Raw genomic sequence first — 14,870 nt, 5'->3', positions numbered from 1 at the left:
CCATGTTTAGACTAATGGAGCTGCATAGAGCATATCGTGAGGAAAATCTTTGGGTTGACTTTCACTTTAAGCCATTGCTATGGTGTTTTTCCCTTTTCACAAATCCTAAATAGTTAACAGTCGATTAAGAGTGCTATTTAAGCTGTTTTGCATTGCATTTATTTGTTTCTTAATAACCGTGCCAACTACGAATTACACGACTGTGACGGCATTGCAAGATTCAATTAGGTCTGAATTAATTTATTATCTGTGTGGATCTAAGAGATGTTATATTCACTCTGCTAATTGTCTAAAGAGGGAATAATTGAGTCTTAAATGTTTCAAAGCGCATTCTAAATCAAATTTGCACAAAACGGTTTTGAGATGAAACCTGAATTGCAAGCATCTTGCTCATTAACATTTTATATAAAAAAAATGTAATTATTCGATCATTAGATTCCAAGAATTGCTGTTTTTTTTCTTCCCATCGAACAGCCTCAATTCAGACAGTCCCATGACTATTTTTTTCAAAATGTTACTTTTATTTTATTTTATTTTTTTCATGAACTTCATAACTGACCATTTAAGTCCAGCTTTTAATCCTGCAACTCACAGGAAGGACAGTCTCTCATGTTATTAAGTGGTAGTATATGGCTTAGTCAACATACTATACTAATGGTGGTGCCCTGTTGCAGTCATAATGTATAAACAAAGCAAAGAGTGAAACGACCTCATTAATGCCTTCGACACTGTGCTATGTCATGACCTAGCCCAGCTACCAGGCAGACAGGAGACATAAACACAACATGGAACTCCAACAGGCCTGTCAAAAGTTTGCGCTCTGATCTCACTCTTTCCAGCATCTCAACAATCCACGAGTCACACCCATTGTGCTGACCAGGAGCGTGGACCTGTTCTTTTTTGAAACTTAATTGTGTATACCCTGCCTTCAGCTGCCCTATTGGACCCTGAATGTTTCCAGAACCTTACTAATCACGGGTCATGTCCCTGTCCCCGACCCCTCTGACCTTTCGGACTTTGTTGTGTTTTAGTCGTTTACCTCACGTCACTGAATCATGCGCACTTAACTGACAATGTCTTCATTGGTTGGTGAGACCCTGAAAGGGTTACGCTGAGGTTGAGGGGGGTGACAGTGATTCCCAGACCAGAGAGCGCAATATCTTTTGAGAGCTAAAGTGATGAGTAATCGAGCGGACTTGTGAGAACCAGTGTGTGTGTGGGGGGGGGGGGTGGGGGGGTTGTTGGGGGCTGCGGTTTTACACGAGCAGGTCACAACATGCCAATTTGCCTTTTCCCATCACAACACCCCCACCACACTTCTCCTACAGGGTGCAAGGCAACACATTCCATCTCTATCAATAGATAATTGGCTCTATCTGTCCTTACACGTTGACCCAAATCACAACTGTTGGCTACAGGCCTATGGTCAAAGCCACAACGGTTAAAAATGTTCATTAGCAGTTTAAGAACGCATCATCCGGCTCACAAGACAAATTTCCATTTTAACAGGATGGTAAGACAAGCGTGTGCATCGAAGGTCATATGTCAGAGCACCCTCTACTGGTGGCAGCTTCTAAAAAATAACATAAAAAACAGTTCTGACATTTCCCCAAATTACACAATAAATTATTTAAACCAGTGGTGTCTAAACAATGGCCCGGGAGCCATTTGTGGCCCGTCATCCATTTTTAACCGGCCCGCAGCATGTACTACAAATGACAGCTGTTACTAATACATTTTTATATATTATAGCTTTTTAAATATGTAAAGATGTGAATTAACTACTTACAATTAAACAAGTAACATTTCTCTTCATAACACCTTCTCTCGAGTCGACCACCCTTAAGTCTAGTAAAATTCTATTTGCCTTACAGAAAGCTGCTCAGAGAGTGTTTTGTAAAAAAAAAAAAAAAAAAAACTACTATATAAACAGTATGCAATTGCTTGTTTGACTAAATTTTGCAGCGTTTGATAAAGTAAAAAAAAAAATCAAAGTGGCTCTTGCATCCTTCAATTTTTCTGTGTGCCCCTTAGGAAAAATGTGGACACCCCTGATTTAAACCAAGCATACCCAAGTGCAGCCCCATCATTATATACATTTATATTGCCTGATGATGAATTTGCAAGATGGCCGACATGAAATAACGCATTGTTCCATAATGTCTTCTTCCCAGGGTGCTGGAGACAGCTTCATTGGAGCGCTGGCGTATTACATGGCTCATTATCCCACAATGCAACTGGAGGAGGTGGCCCGGAGAGCAGGTCAAGTGGCAAGAGTGAGCGTACAGTCCATGGGCACGCAGTCCTCGTACCCGCACAAACAAGACTTGGCAGCTGAGCTCTTCTGAATGCAGCTGTTCTATTCCGATGGGTCTCACTGGACATGTGAACTTAGCGTTTTATTTTTGAGCAATATGATCAACCACTCAACTGAAATGTACAATGGAGCAAGCTGAAGTAACATACAAAATCACTTGTTAACTGCAAAACATTAAGGATAGCTTTTAATTAAAATTTTGTGACAGACACACACAACTGACAATAACATTACTTATGTGCATATAGACTAATCTAAGTTGTGGTAACCAAACATGAAGGGCTTGTTAATAATAAATATTTTACACCATAGTGGAATTGTTTCTTCTGTTGTCCTGGCCTGGCTTGACGTTTTCTTTTGGAATCCACAAGGCAAATGTTCAGTTTTACACGTTGCAGGTTTATAGTCCATGCGATGATGTCCATTTCACACAGATCTGATCTTCCTCTTCTCAAAGAATAGGACGTGCGCGCGCACTGTAACAAGACAAAGTGCTTTTAAAATTCAGGGTGAAAAAAATAATGATTGTACAGAGCTACAGTTGCAGTTTATTTTATATTCTATATATCACCATTGACCTAGACTCGAGCAAGGTAAGTTTTGTTTCTTAGCATTCGTATTAGACCTTGTTTTTGTTGTGGCACTAGCAGAATTGGTGTTTTTCCACGTGTTTATTTCCTCCTACACTAAGGTTAGCCGTTTTTGTTTTCTCTTTTATGTCTATGTGCCAAGTTTCAGTCTTATAAACCAGCACTAATTATGTGTGACAAATCAGACTGTACAAAGATGGACAAGATGCTGCAGAAAGTGACAGCATGTGCTGCACTTTGCCCTCCTGGAAGAGATGGCGAGCTTTCATTGCTGCTCAAAGAGAATCACCAGAGAGCACTTCCGTTCAGCCTGCTGACATCTGGTAGGACGAAGGCAGAAGGAGCTCAACAAGCGGAGAAATATGATGGGGTCAAGGAAAATTTGGCTTGGGTCGCTCACATTCATGCAAAATGGTTACGTTAATAATGTGCACCAACCATTGGAACGTGGCCTAGAACCAGGCTACAGCAAATGCATTTTGAATCATTTAATTTATATTTAGCAGACTACGTTATTTTGAAAAACGAGCGCTATAGTGTATACATATTCTTTCCATCACCAATAAATCATTGGGTGGACAAAAATGTGTATTTAAAACTGTATTCACTTCACAACCTTTTGTTTTATTTAAAATATATATATCATGCAACTTTTGTTCTAACATTTCACCTGTGGCGTTTATAATTATAAACCTTTAATATTTTTTTTTATATCAACAAACAACTGTGTCACATCTGTGTCAGCCTAAAATTTCAGGACATGCTACGAAACCCACGTTACACTCTCGAGTATATTCTGATGCATTTCATCGGCTAAGAGACCAAGAATTGGATAAAACAAAATGATGTATCCTCTCTCTGTCCCCCTCAACCAGGCGTTATTGTGACCTGTTTTGGGCTTTTTGACGTTCTGACCAAGTCATTTCAAAATAAAATACTACCCACGGGTTTTAATTAAATGGAGAAGCGCGGTCATGCACTCTCGGCCTTAATGGGTTAAAGAGAGATCTTACATTGGAGAGATTACAACTTGCTTTGTTTGTACAAATAAATCAGCATATGTGCATCATGTACAGTAAGACTTATTTACCGGTAATAAATTGAGCTTTTATTTAGGAGAGTGAACCTCTGTTGAGTTAAGGCAACTATTTTACATGAAAAAAAATCTGTTAACCGCCCAAACAAAAAATATAAAATGTATAATACTGAATTTATTATCTTGTCTTAATTTAGTCATAAATGTACTTAACTAATTGAACAAAAAGCTGATATATTGTAAGAAGAGATGCCTTTGTTGGATGAATGGTAACAGGTTTTGGTAATGGTAACAGCATAGGTTAAATGTACCTTTTGCAACTGGAATAGCATTAAATGTTTCTGCCTGTCACTATACAGCGCTGGCATACACATACACATGTATTTACAGGGATGTGATTTTTCCGCTAATTCGCGGAATTACGCTTTTTTTTTTATCTCCCTCCAAAAAAAAAAAAAAATCCGATTTTTTTTTTTTTTTTAGTAGTTCATTGTGTATGCACATGACTCCGACAGATAACATCTTCTGCTATAACAAAGACATTTGTGGTATGCTCTAATATGAGTTACTTTTCATTTGGTCATGATACAATTATTTGTTCATGAAATTTGAACTCTTCAACATTATTTATGTGCTAACTTAGTAATCACATTAGTTAGATATGATGATATTCTCAGTGATAGTTTTTAAAAGCAAAGGCAGTCCAATGTTTTTGAATGTGACTGATTTTGAGTTGACTAAAACTGCCATTTTATATGGGATAGTTCAATATACATTGAAAATTTATGCTGTTGTTTTGTCTATTTCTTTGTCATGTGAGTGCATTGAAAGTACTTAAAAACACGGAAAACCCATGAGCTCCGGGGGGCTCTGCCCCCCTTGTCCCCCCACCAGGGCACTGCCCTGGACCTAGCTGGGTGCCAGCAGCCCCCAGACCCCCGGCTAAATTTTCAGATAATTTCACTTTGGTCAAATCACATCCCTGTATTTACGATAATACAAACAAAAATAAATAAATACAATCAAAACTAAAGTAAATATCCATAACACTAATTCTGTGAACATGCATTCGTAAATTCGTTCACTTTTAACCTACCTAAACATCTCATCATTGATTTTCCTGAGAGTCAACGTATATCAAACAGAACTTCGTGACCACAACTCGTTCTTATCTTCCGCAGCCAAATCTTACCATAGGGATCATATTTGCGTAGCACCATTTTGTCTCGGAGACGGTTTCTCTTGGCGTTGAAGAAGAAGCCCGTCCCCGCAGCGCTCATCATCTGCACAAGGACGGCTCTGGTACAGGGTACACATCCACGTTACGGCATTGCTCCGATAACCAAGAATAATGTAATTGTGTCGATCACTTGTCACTTACTTTGACTTCGCCTTTGCCACTGAAAAAAAAAAAGCCCGTCAGATGAATGATGCTAAGAAACACACCGATTCCAAGCAAGCAAGGCTGTTCATAATGCTTTTCGGGTTGTAGTTTTTTGTGTGTGTTTGTAACGACAATTGTTTATTGGCATTTCACAATGTTAATATGTACAGATGCATTAAAAGAGACTAGGTTACAAGCAAACAACATAGGCAACACTTGACAACAATGCTAGCATAGTAAAGCTAGCTCCTAAAAGGCTAAAATCATGTCCTATTTCTCACATCTTTCACTGTAAAGAATAAGCGTTGAATACTCACAGTTCACGGAGGTAAGAAACATTTTCCCCAGGCGAAAAAAAATCGTGAAAAGAGCTATTAAATATACTTATTAAAGCATGATCTGTAGTGTGCCAAATGGGTAAGTCACATTGAAACATATACTTCCGGGTTAGCGCAAGATGCACTTCCGCTAAGTAGCTACTTTTAGTTGTTGTTTTGCGTGTGTGTTGTTTTTTCTCGTTTAATCGCAATAAACCATCAATCAATGTCCACAATACACTATTTATTTAAGACGAAAAATAATATATTAATGCCAATAAAAATAATTTCGCGTTTCGGTTGCCTTCCCCTAGGTGTGTTTACATTTTGTTTATATTGTGTCGCCGTCGCCATCCTCAGAGGTTGAAAAAAGTAACGAGTCTATTTTGACAAAGGAGTCAAAATATATCTATTTTCAAATGTTGGTAATTAAAATAAAAAAGTCGACTTCAGAAAAATAAATACAGGACTCAATAAAGTACAGACACCTAAAAGAAAATTCTACATAGGCTTAGTTGTCACAAAGTTGTGTTTGTTTGTTTGTTTGTCTGTTTGTTTGTTTGTTTGTTTGTTTGTTTGTTTGTTTGTACTTCAGTACCACCTACTACTAGTAAAATTGTGTAATTCCATCCAAAAAATAAGTGAAATTTGTTCACTGGCTGTTCAGAAGTAATTGCAAGTATTTTACAGAAGTATTCTATTCAATTATCAAAAAAAAGCTGTTAGAACAGTTTTTGATTCTACTTTCTATTTGATGACATTACATTAAAAAGAAAAAAAGTAGAAGCATAAGTAGAAAAAAATTGATTAATCACATTTAATCACAATTAATTATACAAAACTGTGTGATTAAGTAGTTAAAAAATTAATTACTATTGTTACTTGAAAACCAGCAGCAGGCTTTTTGTTTAGTTAGTTTGTTTTATAATGAATGAGAGTTGGACCCCCGCACAGTTCGACACTTGCGGAGTATTTACTTTTTTTTTTATCTTAAACTGTTAACAACCCCGTTTTTTTTTGGGGGGGGGGGGGGGCTTATTTGCTGTATCTATATCTCCGGCGATTGGTGGTGGTCCACTGTACTGTACAGAAAGTATATCTGCACTCTCACCTGCCAGTTTAATCAGCAAATAGTACAGCTAATCTAAAGGGCCTAAAATATGAGTGTGTGCCGAGTGGGAGGGGCTACCAGCTGAAATGAACATGGACATTATTGGACCGGCTGAGCACTGTAACCAGGCAGCTGTCAGGATGGGTGAAGGAGCTTACGTCATTGTGGGTTAATTCTGAGAATGAGGCTGAAACCACTTGCTTCAGCTTTCCTCCTCCTCCTCCGTACTCATTCAGCACTCTAAAACCACTCCGGACGTGAGCTGTGCTTTCCTTTTCCCACTTCATAGCACTTTTACTCTATTCCACAAGCACTATCTTCTATAGCTTATTTACCAAGCCTGAGTATCACTTATCCACACTTAGCACTTATATGAGCCCAAAGAGCTCGGCCCAGGATTTCTCACTTTGGTTTACATTGAGTGAAAATGTTCCAGTGTTCAGGCTTTATTTAAAAAGAGGAACCAGATAATATTCAGTAAGGTGGTCAAGGTGAGACCAGAGGTATTGCATGGCACATAACACACAATATGTATAAAATAGGTATGTACTGTATAAAAAAAAAAGGGGGATTGATTAAGGCATCTACGTATAGTACATACTACACCCTATAACTCTAAATTAGAGATAGACCGATATGGTTTTTCCAGGGCCGATACCGATTAGTAGTAGTCAAGGACGCTGATAACCGATATTTGGAGCCGATATTCATTTTCACTAAAAAGGAAACTATTAGCATCAAAAAAATTTGGGGAAAAAATATCAAAATCCAGCTCTTAATTTTGGGGGAATTTTAAAGCATATGTTTATTGAGCAACTTTTAGAGTTTAAAAAATATTGGAGTTTAAAAAATAAACAATTCTTAGTCAATCTTTCTTTTGAAAATCAAACAAAAAGTTACGGGATCTCCCAGGGGCAGTAGCATGTTTTCAACAGTTAAATAAAAACTTAAACAGTTGTTTTCAACAGTAAATAACATTTTCAAAATTTTCAAAATATCTTAAGTATAACATTTTGAATTATCTTAATTTTAATTTCAAACAAAAACAGAAAGTGCAGTGAATGCCCAGGGTCAGCAGCATCTCTGAAAATAAAAAAATAAAAAAACATTTAAATTAGGTCCCTGAAGTGAACACTTAAAAAAAAAAAAGCTCTATTATCGGCCATATGATTCTTCAAAATGGCCGATGCCGATATTCGTCAAAATGCTGAATATCAGCGCGGATAGTCAGCCCGGCCGATAAATTGTTTACAATAGAGGCAATTATCAAATACACATTCACTGTGTCACTTTTGCAGTTTTCTAAGAAATCACCTCACCCAAGGAAAAACAACCAATCGGAGAGGAACCAAACCGATGAGGTGTCAGTGTCAATATTTCTAATGCACATTCTCGTGGGCACAACCCCACGGCCTTGTATTACCTCTTACGTTAAACTTGAGGAAGTTTGCCAAAACCATGGCGGAATAGCCTCCTCCACTTAGTCAAAAAGTTAATAAGGAGGATGTTGGACAGCTGAGAGGATTCAAAACCAACGCAAAATTAGTAACAGCTCAACAGGTAAGTTAATTACTTCATTTAGATTTTTGTTTGGTTTTACATTCAAGTCAAGTCAACTTTATTTATATAGCCCTTAATCATAAGAGTCTCAAAATGCATCACACACCCACAACGACATCCCCTGATTTTAAACCCCACAGGAGGGCAGGAAGAATGGGCCGCAAATGTGGGAATCCCCCTTTCAAGATGACCAGGCTACAATTTAAACTTGCTGAATGCAAAGTGTATGGTGTTCAAATTACAGATGCAAAGATGACAACCTCTAACTTTATTAGACATTTGAAAAAGCACCCGGATAGGTGAGTCAGGGTGCTAGCAGTAGCAAGAACAGGCTAGATCACCACAGCTCAAGTTTTTTCAGGAGACTTGTCATGGACTTGGAACCTATAGACTTGGACTTGACTTAGACTTGTGGGTCAGAGACTTGAGACTTGACTTGTACCTGGCCATAGAGACTTGTGCGCATCGCTGGTCTCATCACTAGTGAGCTATCCTTAGAACAGGCTCGAAAAGTTTTGTATTGGAAATAAGGTCAACATGCTGGTGAGTCCTCACATTCATTCAACCTACTGGTTTGTTGTTAAATTAATAGAGCAAAGCTGTTCCGGGGAGGGGGGTGGGGGTCTCTCTGTCTCTCGTCTATTTCTCTTTGAGCAACATGTATGTGTCCTATGGGGAAAAGTGAAACTACTTTCCCTGTTTGTTTAGTTGCAGACCCAGATTTGACTTTTTTTTATATTCAATTCACATTAAGAGCTAATCTCTTGTTTACATGCTGCAACAAATCTTTTTCATGTTTTATTTGCATGTAAATCCAGCATTTGCATTTGAAAATCTTTCGTTTGTATTCCAATTTCCATTTTTAAAATATGTATTTAGAAATAGTCCTTTGACCAGAATCTTAAGCAATCCTTATTTGAATTCAAAGGAAAGGAGGCTGTTTGAGCAATATGAGCAGGAAAAGTGTGGCGTGCCCTTTCCGCTTGCGTAAATGTGTGTCAGGTATGATGTCATTCACTGATGTGCATCAGGTTGCTATGGCTACACCAATGCTTTGGTAGTGACGTTCTCCGCAGAGACAATTGTTCTTTCGATATGAAGGCTGTGAAATCCATTTCATAAATACAACATTAAAAACACACACACTAGCGCACGCAAACTACATCTATTAAATGTGTTAATGTGTTTGTAATAATAAAACAAAGCAACCTCTCACAAAAGAAGAAAGTTTCTTCACACTCATTTGCATCCTGTGTATAGATTGCCTCATATGAACATATAGGCAAACATCATAATCATGTATTCCCTTCAAGTTTTTCCTTGCTTGTCAGCTACTATATGCAGTCGTCTTGATGACCACGCAGTTATAAAGACGAATGTTATAAAACCGGCAGCTAATATGTCCTCCTCCCATCTGTCTCTATTTCTCTGTGTTCCATGACGCAAAGCCTGAGTGGGAGTGGATAAACCTTCTGCTCCCTGAGAGGACTGAGTGGGCTGCTGCCATCCGCTGTGCACGCACCAGAGTTGGAGGCAGAGATGGAGGACAATAGAGAAAAGAGGAGGAGAAGGAGGAGGGGTTGCATGCATCTATGGGGACACATCTGAACAAGAGTGAAGTGGAATGGGATGGAATGAGGAAAGTGAGTGATAGCGATTACAGTACGCAGAATATGGGGAAGAGATATGCATGAGCGAGGAGACAGACAAAACAGTAAGGGCTGGTGAGAAAAGTGTCTAATAATGGCAGCGTGATGAAAAAACGGGATACAGGCAGGCGACGCCTTTGCAAATCACTTGCAGCCTTTAGAAAGCCATGTTCCCAAGTAACCTCATATCATGCTTCTAAGGTTGCTATATGCTCGTATTAGATTACATTGGTCGTTCAGAATACCGATAACTGATAGGTCACTAAATTAACTCTGCAAAAACCCTACTTTGCCGTTTCTGTGACTTGTAGAATCATCAGTACCTGCATTGCTTAAGTCTGGTATTTTAGCATAAAAATATTTTAATATCAAATAAAATTTCATGCCATTACTAAATGCTGCATTTGGCAAACTGACACCTCAACTACTAAACTAACATTTAAACCAACTAACTAACTAAAACTATAATAACAATTTTTTGTTGTTGAATTATACCGAAATAAGTTACATTTGGGATAGAGCTATTTAGATGTGCCTAATGAAGTGTCTCGTGAGCGTGATATACAGTATTAAGTTTTCGAGCATGCAAAACTGCCACATTCTAAGCACAGTAATTATAAGAATTAATGAACTGGCTTTTATTATATTTGTGTGCCCACAAACATTGCATTAACATCAACAGTGCTGGTCTCCTCCTACTACACATATGGGAAAACGAGCGCTCACTCCCACCTATACTGTGCCTTGCTATTAACCCGAGCAAGTAAGCTCATAACAACAGAAACTGTGTGGTGTGTTATATTGCATATATGATGTGGCTAATTTGGACAAGGTTCATAAAGTTTTGTGACCACAGCCAGCATTTGCTTATCACTTTTTCTAATGATGCAAAAACATAAAAAGTGTTATGTTTATTGGAGAGAATTCATAAAAATCTGAAATAAAAACAAATGTGTTTATGTAAAGTGATGGAACAGGAAGCCTAATAATGTGACCAATGTCTATTTTGTGCTGTGTGGGTATGCGCACACTGATAATCAGACCAGTTTTAAGCTCAATTTTTGCTTCGATTTTCCCTTTAACATGGAAGCAGGAAGTAGTTCTAGTTCTGGTATGATGCAAAAGTAAAGTATTGACCTTTTGCACGTGATGTCACAGCCTTCATTGGAACGCCGCCTACGGGACGCTGGACGGCAAAAGAGCCACTTGCCTGTATTGTAACCATTGAATCTCGTACAGCGTAAAGTCCTTTATCTAATCTTATAAAATGGTCATATCTTGCTGTGCGGTCGGTTGTAGAGACAGACAAAGGAGTAAACCAAATGTTGCTTTTTATCGCATACCTACTAATGAAGACAAAAGACGTCGATGGATAGCAGAAATCAACAGAAAGCACTGGCAGCCCACAAAGTATTTACGGATTTGCAGCGATCATTTTGGTGCAAATGGTCAATAGGAAGCGATTTAACCATAAAATTATTTTTTAAACATTTTAATCGTATGAATCGCTTTTGACAAATGTGTGATTGACATACACATGATCCAAATATCTGAATTGTTGACTGGACTAAAAATAAAAATAAAAAGACTCCGCAACAGGACAAGTGGGACAAAGCAATGGGGCATTGATTTCTCAACGGCATTTTCATATTATTTTTCTGCCTCTACAGCAAAAATGCTACCCTTTATGGCACACTGAGTTTTACCCAAAACATGTACATTTTCTTGCTGAGAAAAATACTTTTAATTTTCTCTTATCCGGGTGCAACTCATAGATTCGTCTGCATCATGTCAGAGCCATCAACATTCAATCAAGTGGAAGTAAAGCCCATGCTGTGAGTCACAATTCACGATCTTGAGATAATATACTCTGAATGGTCAGTGAAGTTAGATCTTTGCTAGACTCTCATTACTCCATACAGTGATCTGATTCTTAGTGTAAAACACATCGTGATAACAGCGAATAAATAACAGAAGTCGTCAGTTAAAGTAGCAAGCTAAGATGCCTGCCCCCTGGCGAGAGCCGCGAGGGTCCTATTGACAGTCACGTGGTCATCTCCACAACACTATACACTCTTAATAGCATGAACGCACCATTTTTCTTTTTTTGTCATATGTGGTGTTTCTCTTACTTAAAAACTGGTGCGTGTTTACAATTCTTTAACTTTAGAAACTAATTTCTCTTATCGTTGCATTGGTGGCTATTTTGCAATTTGGCTAAATCCAGCTCTGAGGTAACAAGTAACACCTTCTGTTTCCATGCTTCCGGTCGCTAGGCGACGTCAGCAATTATGCCATTGCCAAGAGAGGAAAGCGAAAGAAAGAGGAAGTAGCACCCTGTGGCCCACCTGCCTCCATTCATCTTGGCGGTGCTGGTGCTTGTAAGGCTTTGTCGCTCACCCATATTGAGTCAGTGACGAGGTCTGCCACAGCATGCTGTGCTTTCTATTGCTTTCGTTTTTATTAGTAGGATTTCACTGTGCTGGATTCCGGGCAATAGATTGGGAAGGACTTCGACGTGGACACAATGATTGTCTCTTCCACAAGACACTGCTGCCATCTGTTGTTCTGTCCAGCCTCTGCTATCAGTTTAAGGCAAGGGAAATTGGGTGTTTATATGAAACAAAAAGACCACATGTCCTTACAATGTGGTCTTTTTGTTTCATATAAACAACAAAATGTATGATGTATATTAAGTCACCTATATCACATTAAAGTAGAGGTGGAAAAAAAAACCTCACTCTACTACGGAAGCGTATTGCATTCACTTAAAAAAAAAAGTCCTGTTTTTCTGACTAATTTTTTGGGGGGGAGCGTTGTTTTGAGCGAATATTTTTTTCCCTGTTTTTTAAATAATTTCCCCCCTGTTTTTTTTTCCTGTTTGTTTTTTTTTTACAAATATTTTTTTCCCTGTTTTTCTGAATAATTTTTTCTCCTGTTTTTCTGAATAATTTTTTCAAGCCTGTTTTTCTGAATATTATTTTGACAGAAAAAAAATCTGTCAAACTGAAAAAAATATTCAGAAAAACAGAAAGAAAAAAATAATACTCAAAAAAACAAAGCAACCCAAAAAAATTTGTCAGAAAAACAGGAGGCTTTTTCCCCCCCCCAAGTAAATGCAATACGCTTCCGTACTCTATCAAAAATGGTGTAAATAAAAAACTGGCCAGAGACTGTAATGTACTTAAATACAAAAGGAAAATGTCAAAAATATTTTCAATCTCAGCGTTAACTGAGCAGAAACCTTAAAATAAAATGGTTAGGAGCTAGTAGTGTTGGATCGGCTTTATTGCTGTCAAAACAACTGTTCCCATAATTTTCTAATTTTGTGAACTACTAAATTATGAAATAAAAAAGTTTTGCAAGGCATATAATAATGCATCCTGGCAACCATAGAGTAGCCAATCTCAAAAGTACATCAGTAGCAGTGTTTTTTCTTCTTCTTCAAAATAACCATTGATAGTTCATTAAAAGTGCATAAGGAGTTATTAAAATGTGTGTCCTTCAAAAACATGAACATATTCAACACCGTTAATGCTTGCACTTTTGGTGGCTTGGGCAAGCGGCTGTTGTGACGGATGCCAAATTTGCCATGCAGGGGAGACGCAGTAGTTTTCTTTGGCTCCTTTTACAGCGACAATCCTACATTGTGTCACGCAGGTGAGTGAGTTTGCCTCTTCATTTGGGGATTTTGTATGATACGCAGGACAAATGTAGTATAACATTAAACTTGTTGAGTGGATTGATTTTTGTAAATAAATAAAAAATAGAATGAGTTCTTACACTTAATGTTGGTTTGCTGTTTAGATGTTTTTGTCATCGTTAAATGGGAATTGTTGGAATGCACTTTTCAATAGAAAAAAAATCGCAATATGTGGTTATTTTGTTGTTTGCTTCAAATCCTTTGTTGTTGAAGAGTGGACCTTTTAGTCATCAATTTGAGCATTACAAATATTAAGATACTGTGATGTATATTGGTTCAGTTAAAAACAATCGGACATTTTGTCTCTATTTAAAATGGCGATTTTGTGGTTAGGAAGTGTGCAGTCCTATGTAGCCCCCTCGGTACCACTTTTCTTAATAATTTGTTCCATGAAGGAGATTGTATCGCTAAGAAATGTGCACCTTGAAGCATACTTCTGACCAAATCAAAAGCCTTCAAATTGCACTGGAAATCTACTGCTCTCTCTCGGGTCATCACAGTCAATTAAAGCTAACCACACTGATGTGCACTAATGATGTAGTCAGGCAGTAATTGCACTTTAATTTCACTTTTGAAACTGACTGTAGGGACATAAATCAAGGTTGAGTACCTAGCGAGAGACATCAATGGACCTCCATTGAACGCTTTGCCACTCTTTTCTGCAAGTAGAGACATGACTCAAATTAAAAATATATATCTGCTTGCTGTAGTCCACATGCTGTAACTGTCATATGATTATAAAGCTTGCACAACTGTGTTTAACATTTCAACCTCTGAAGAGATATTTCTAACAAGGCCCCGCTGTTGGTAAATCAAGAGTATTTTTTTTTAAGTGTGCCAGAATCTTGGAAACTCATATATCAAATCTTCTAAAAGCATGTACGAAAGTACTGTATATGGTTTCATCAGAGCAATGTTGACATTTTTAAAGATAGATCAAAAAATTAATGTGTGGTACAAAGCCACGCAAAATACACACTAAAAAGTATAACAACATACACCACAGCTCTCGGAAGCATTGTGATAGCAACGTCATGCTTCAGGGCTGTTTTTATTTATTCATTCACTGCCATTAATTGATGGGGAAAAAAAGATTACTAAAAATTAGGGGTGATAGGCGATTAAAATTTTTCATCGCATGACTTCACTAGTTAACTCACGATTAATCACAAATGTTATGTCTGTTCTAAATGTACAATAAAA

At 37.8% G+C, this 14,870-nt stretch overlaps 2 protein-coding genes across 2 annotated transcripts in view; one reads left to right on the top strand and one right to left on the bottom strand.

The window, feature by feature from the left end:
• Positions 1-2,628, top strand: part of rbks (ribokinase) — a 39,552-nt gene extending 36,924 nt beyond the window's left edge. Inside the window, exon 9 of the mRNA XM_077580316.1 lies at positions 2,175-2,628. Coding sequence (XP_077436442.1) covers positions 2,175-2,348 — 174 coding nt within the window. The 3' untranslated portion in view covers positions 2,349-2,628. The remainder of the gene's footprint in view (positions 1-2,174) is intronic.
• mrpl33 (mitochondrial ribosomal protein L33) lies at positions 2,483-5,782 on the bottom strand. The gene is made up of 4 exons (XM_077580435.1): positions 5,645-5,782; positions 5,325-5,343; positions 5,136-5,242; positions 2,483-2,793 (listed from the first exon to the last, which is right to left on the bottom strand). Exons 1-4 carry the CDS (start codon positions 5,664-5,666, stop codon positions 2,744-2,746), a joined length of 198 nt encoding a protein of 65 aa, XP_077436561.1. The 5' UTR covers positions 5,667-5,782; the 3' UTR covers positions 2,483-2,743.
• Positions 5,783-14,870: the final 9,088 nt, after the last annotated feature.

Source organism: Vanacampus margaritifer, chromosome 1 (assembly GCF_051991255.1).
Source record: "Vanacampus margaritifer isolate UIUO_Vmar chromosome 1, RoL_Vmar_1.0, whole genome shotgun sequence".
Lineage (NCBI taxonomy): Eukaryota > Metazoa > Chordata > Actinopteri > Syngnathiformes > Syngnathidae > Vanacampus > Vanacampus margaritifer.
Note: the sequence above shows the minus strand (reverse complement) of the source record. Positions and strands in the feature narration are given on the sequence as shown.

Excerpts from the sequence above, each read along its gene's own strand:
- mrpl33 (XM_077580435.1), bottom strand. The coding sequence starts at position 5,666 with ATGTTTCTTACCTCCGTGAACT. Across the intron at positions 2,794-5,135 it reads ACGCAAATATGATCCCTATG|TGCGCGCGCACGTCCTATTC; the intron begins GTAAGATTTGGC and ends GTCTTGTTACAG.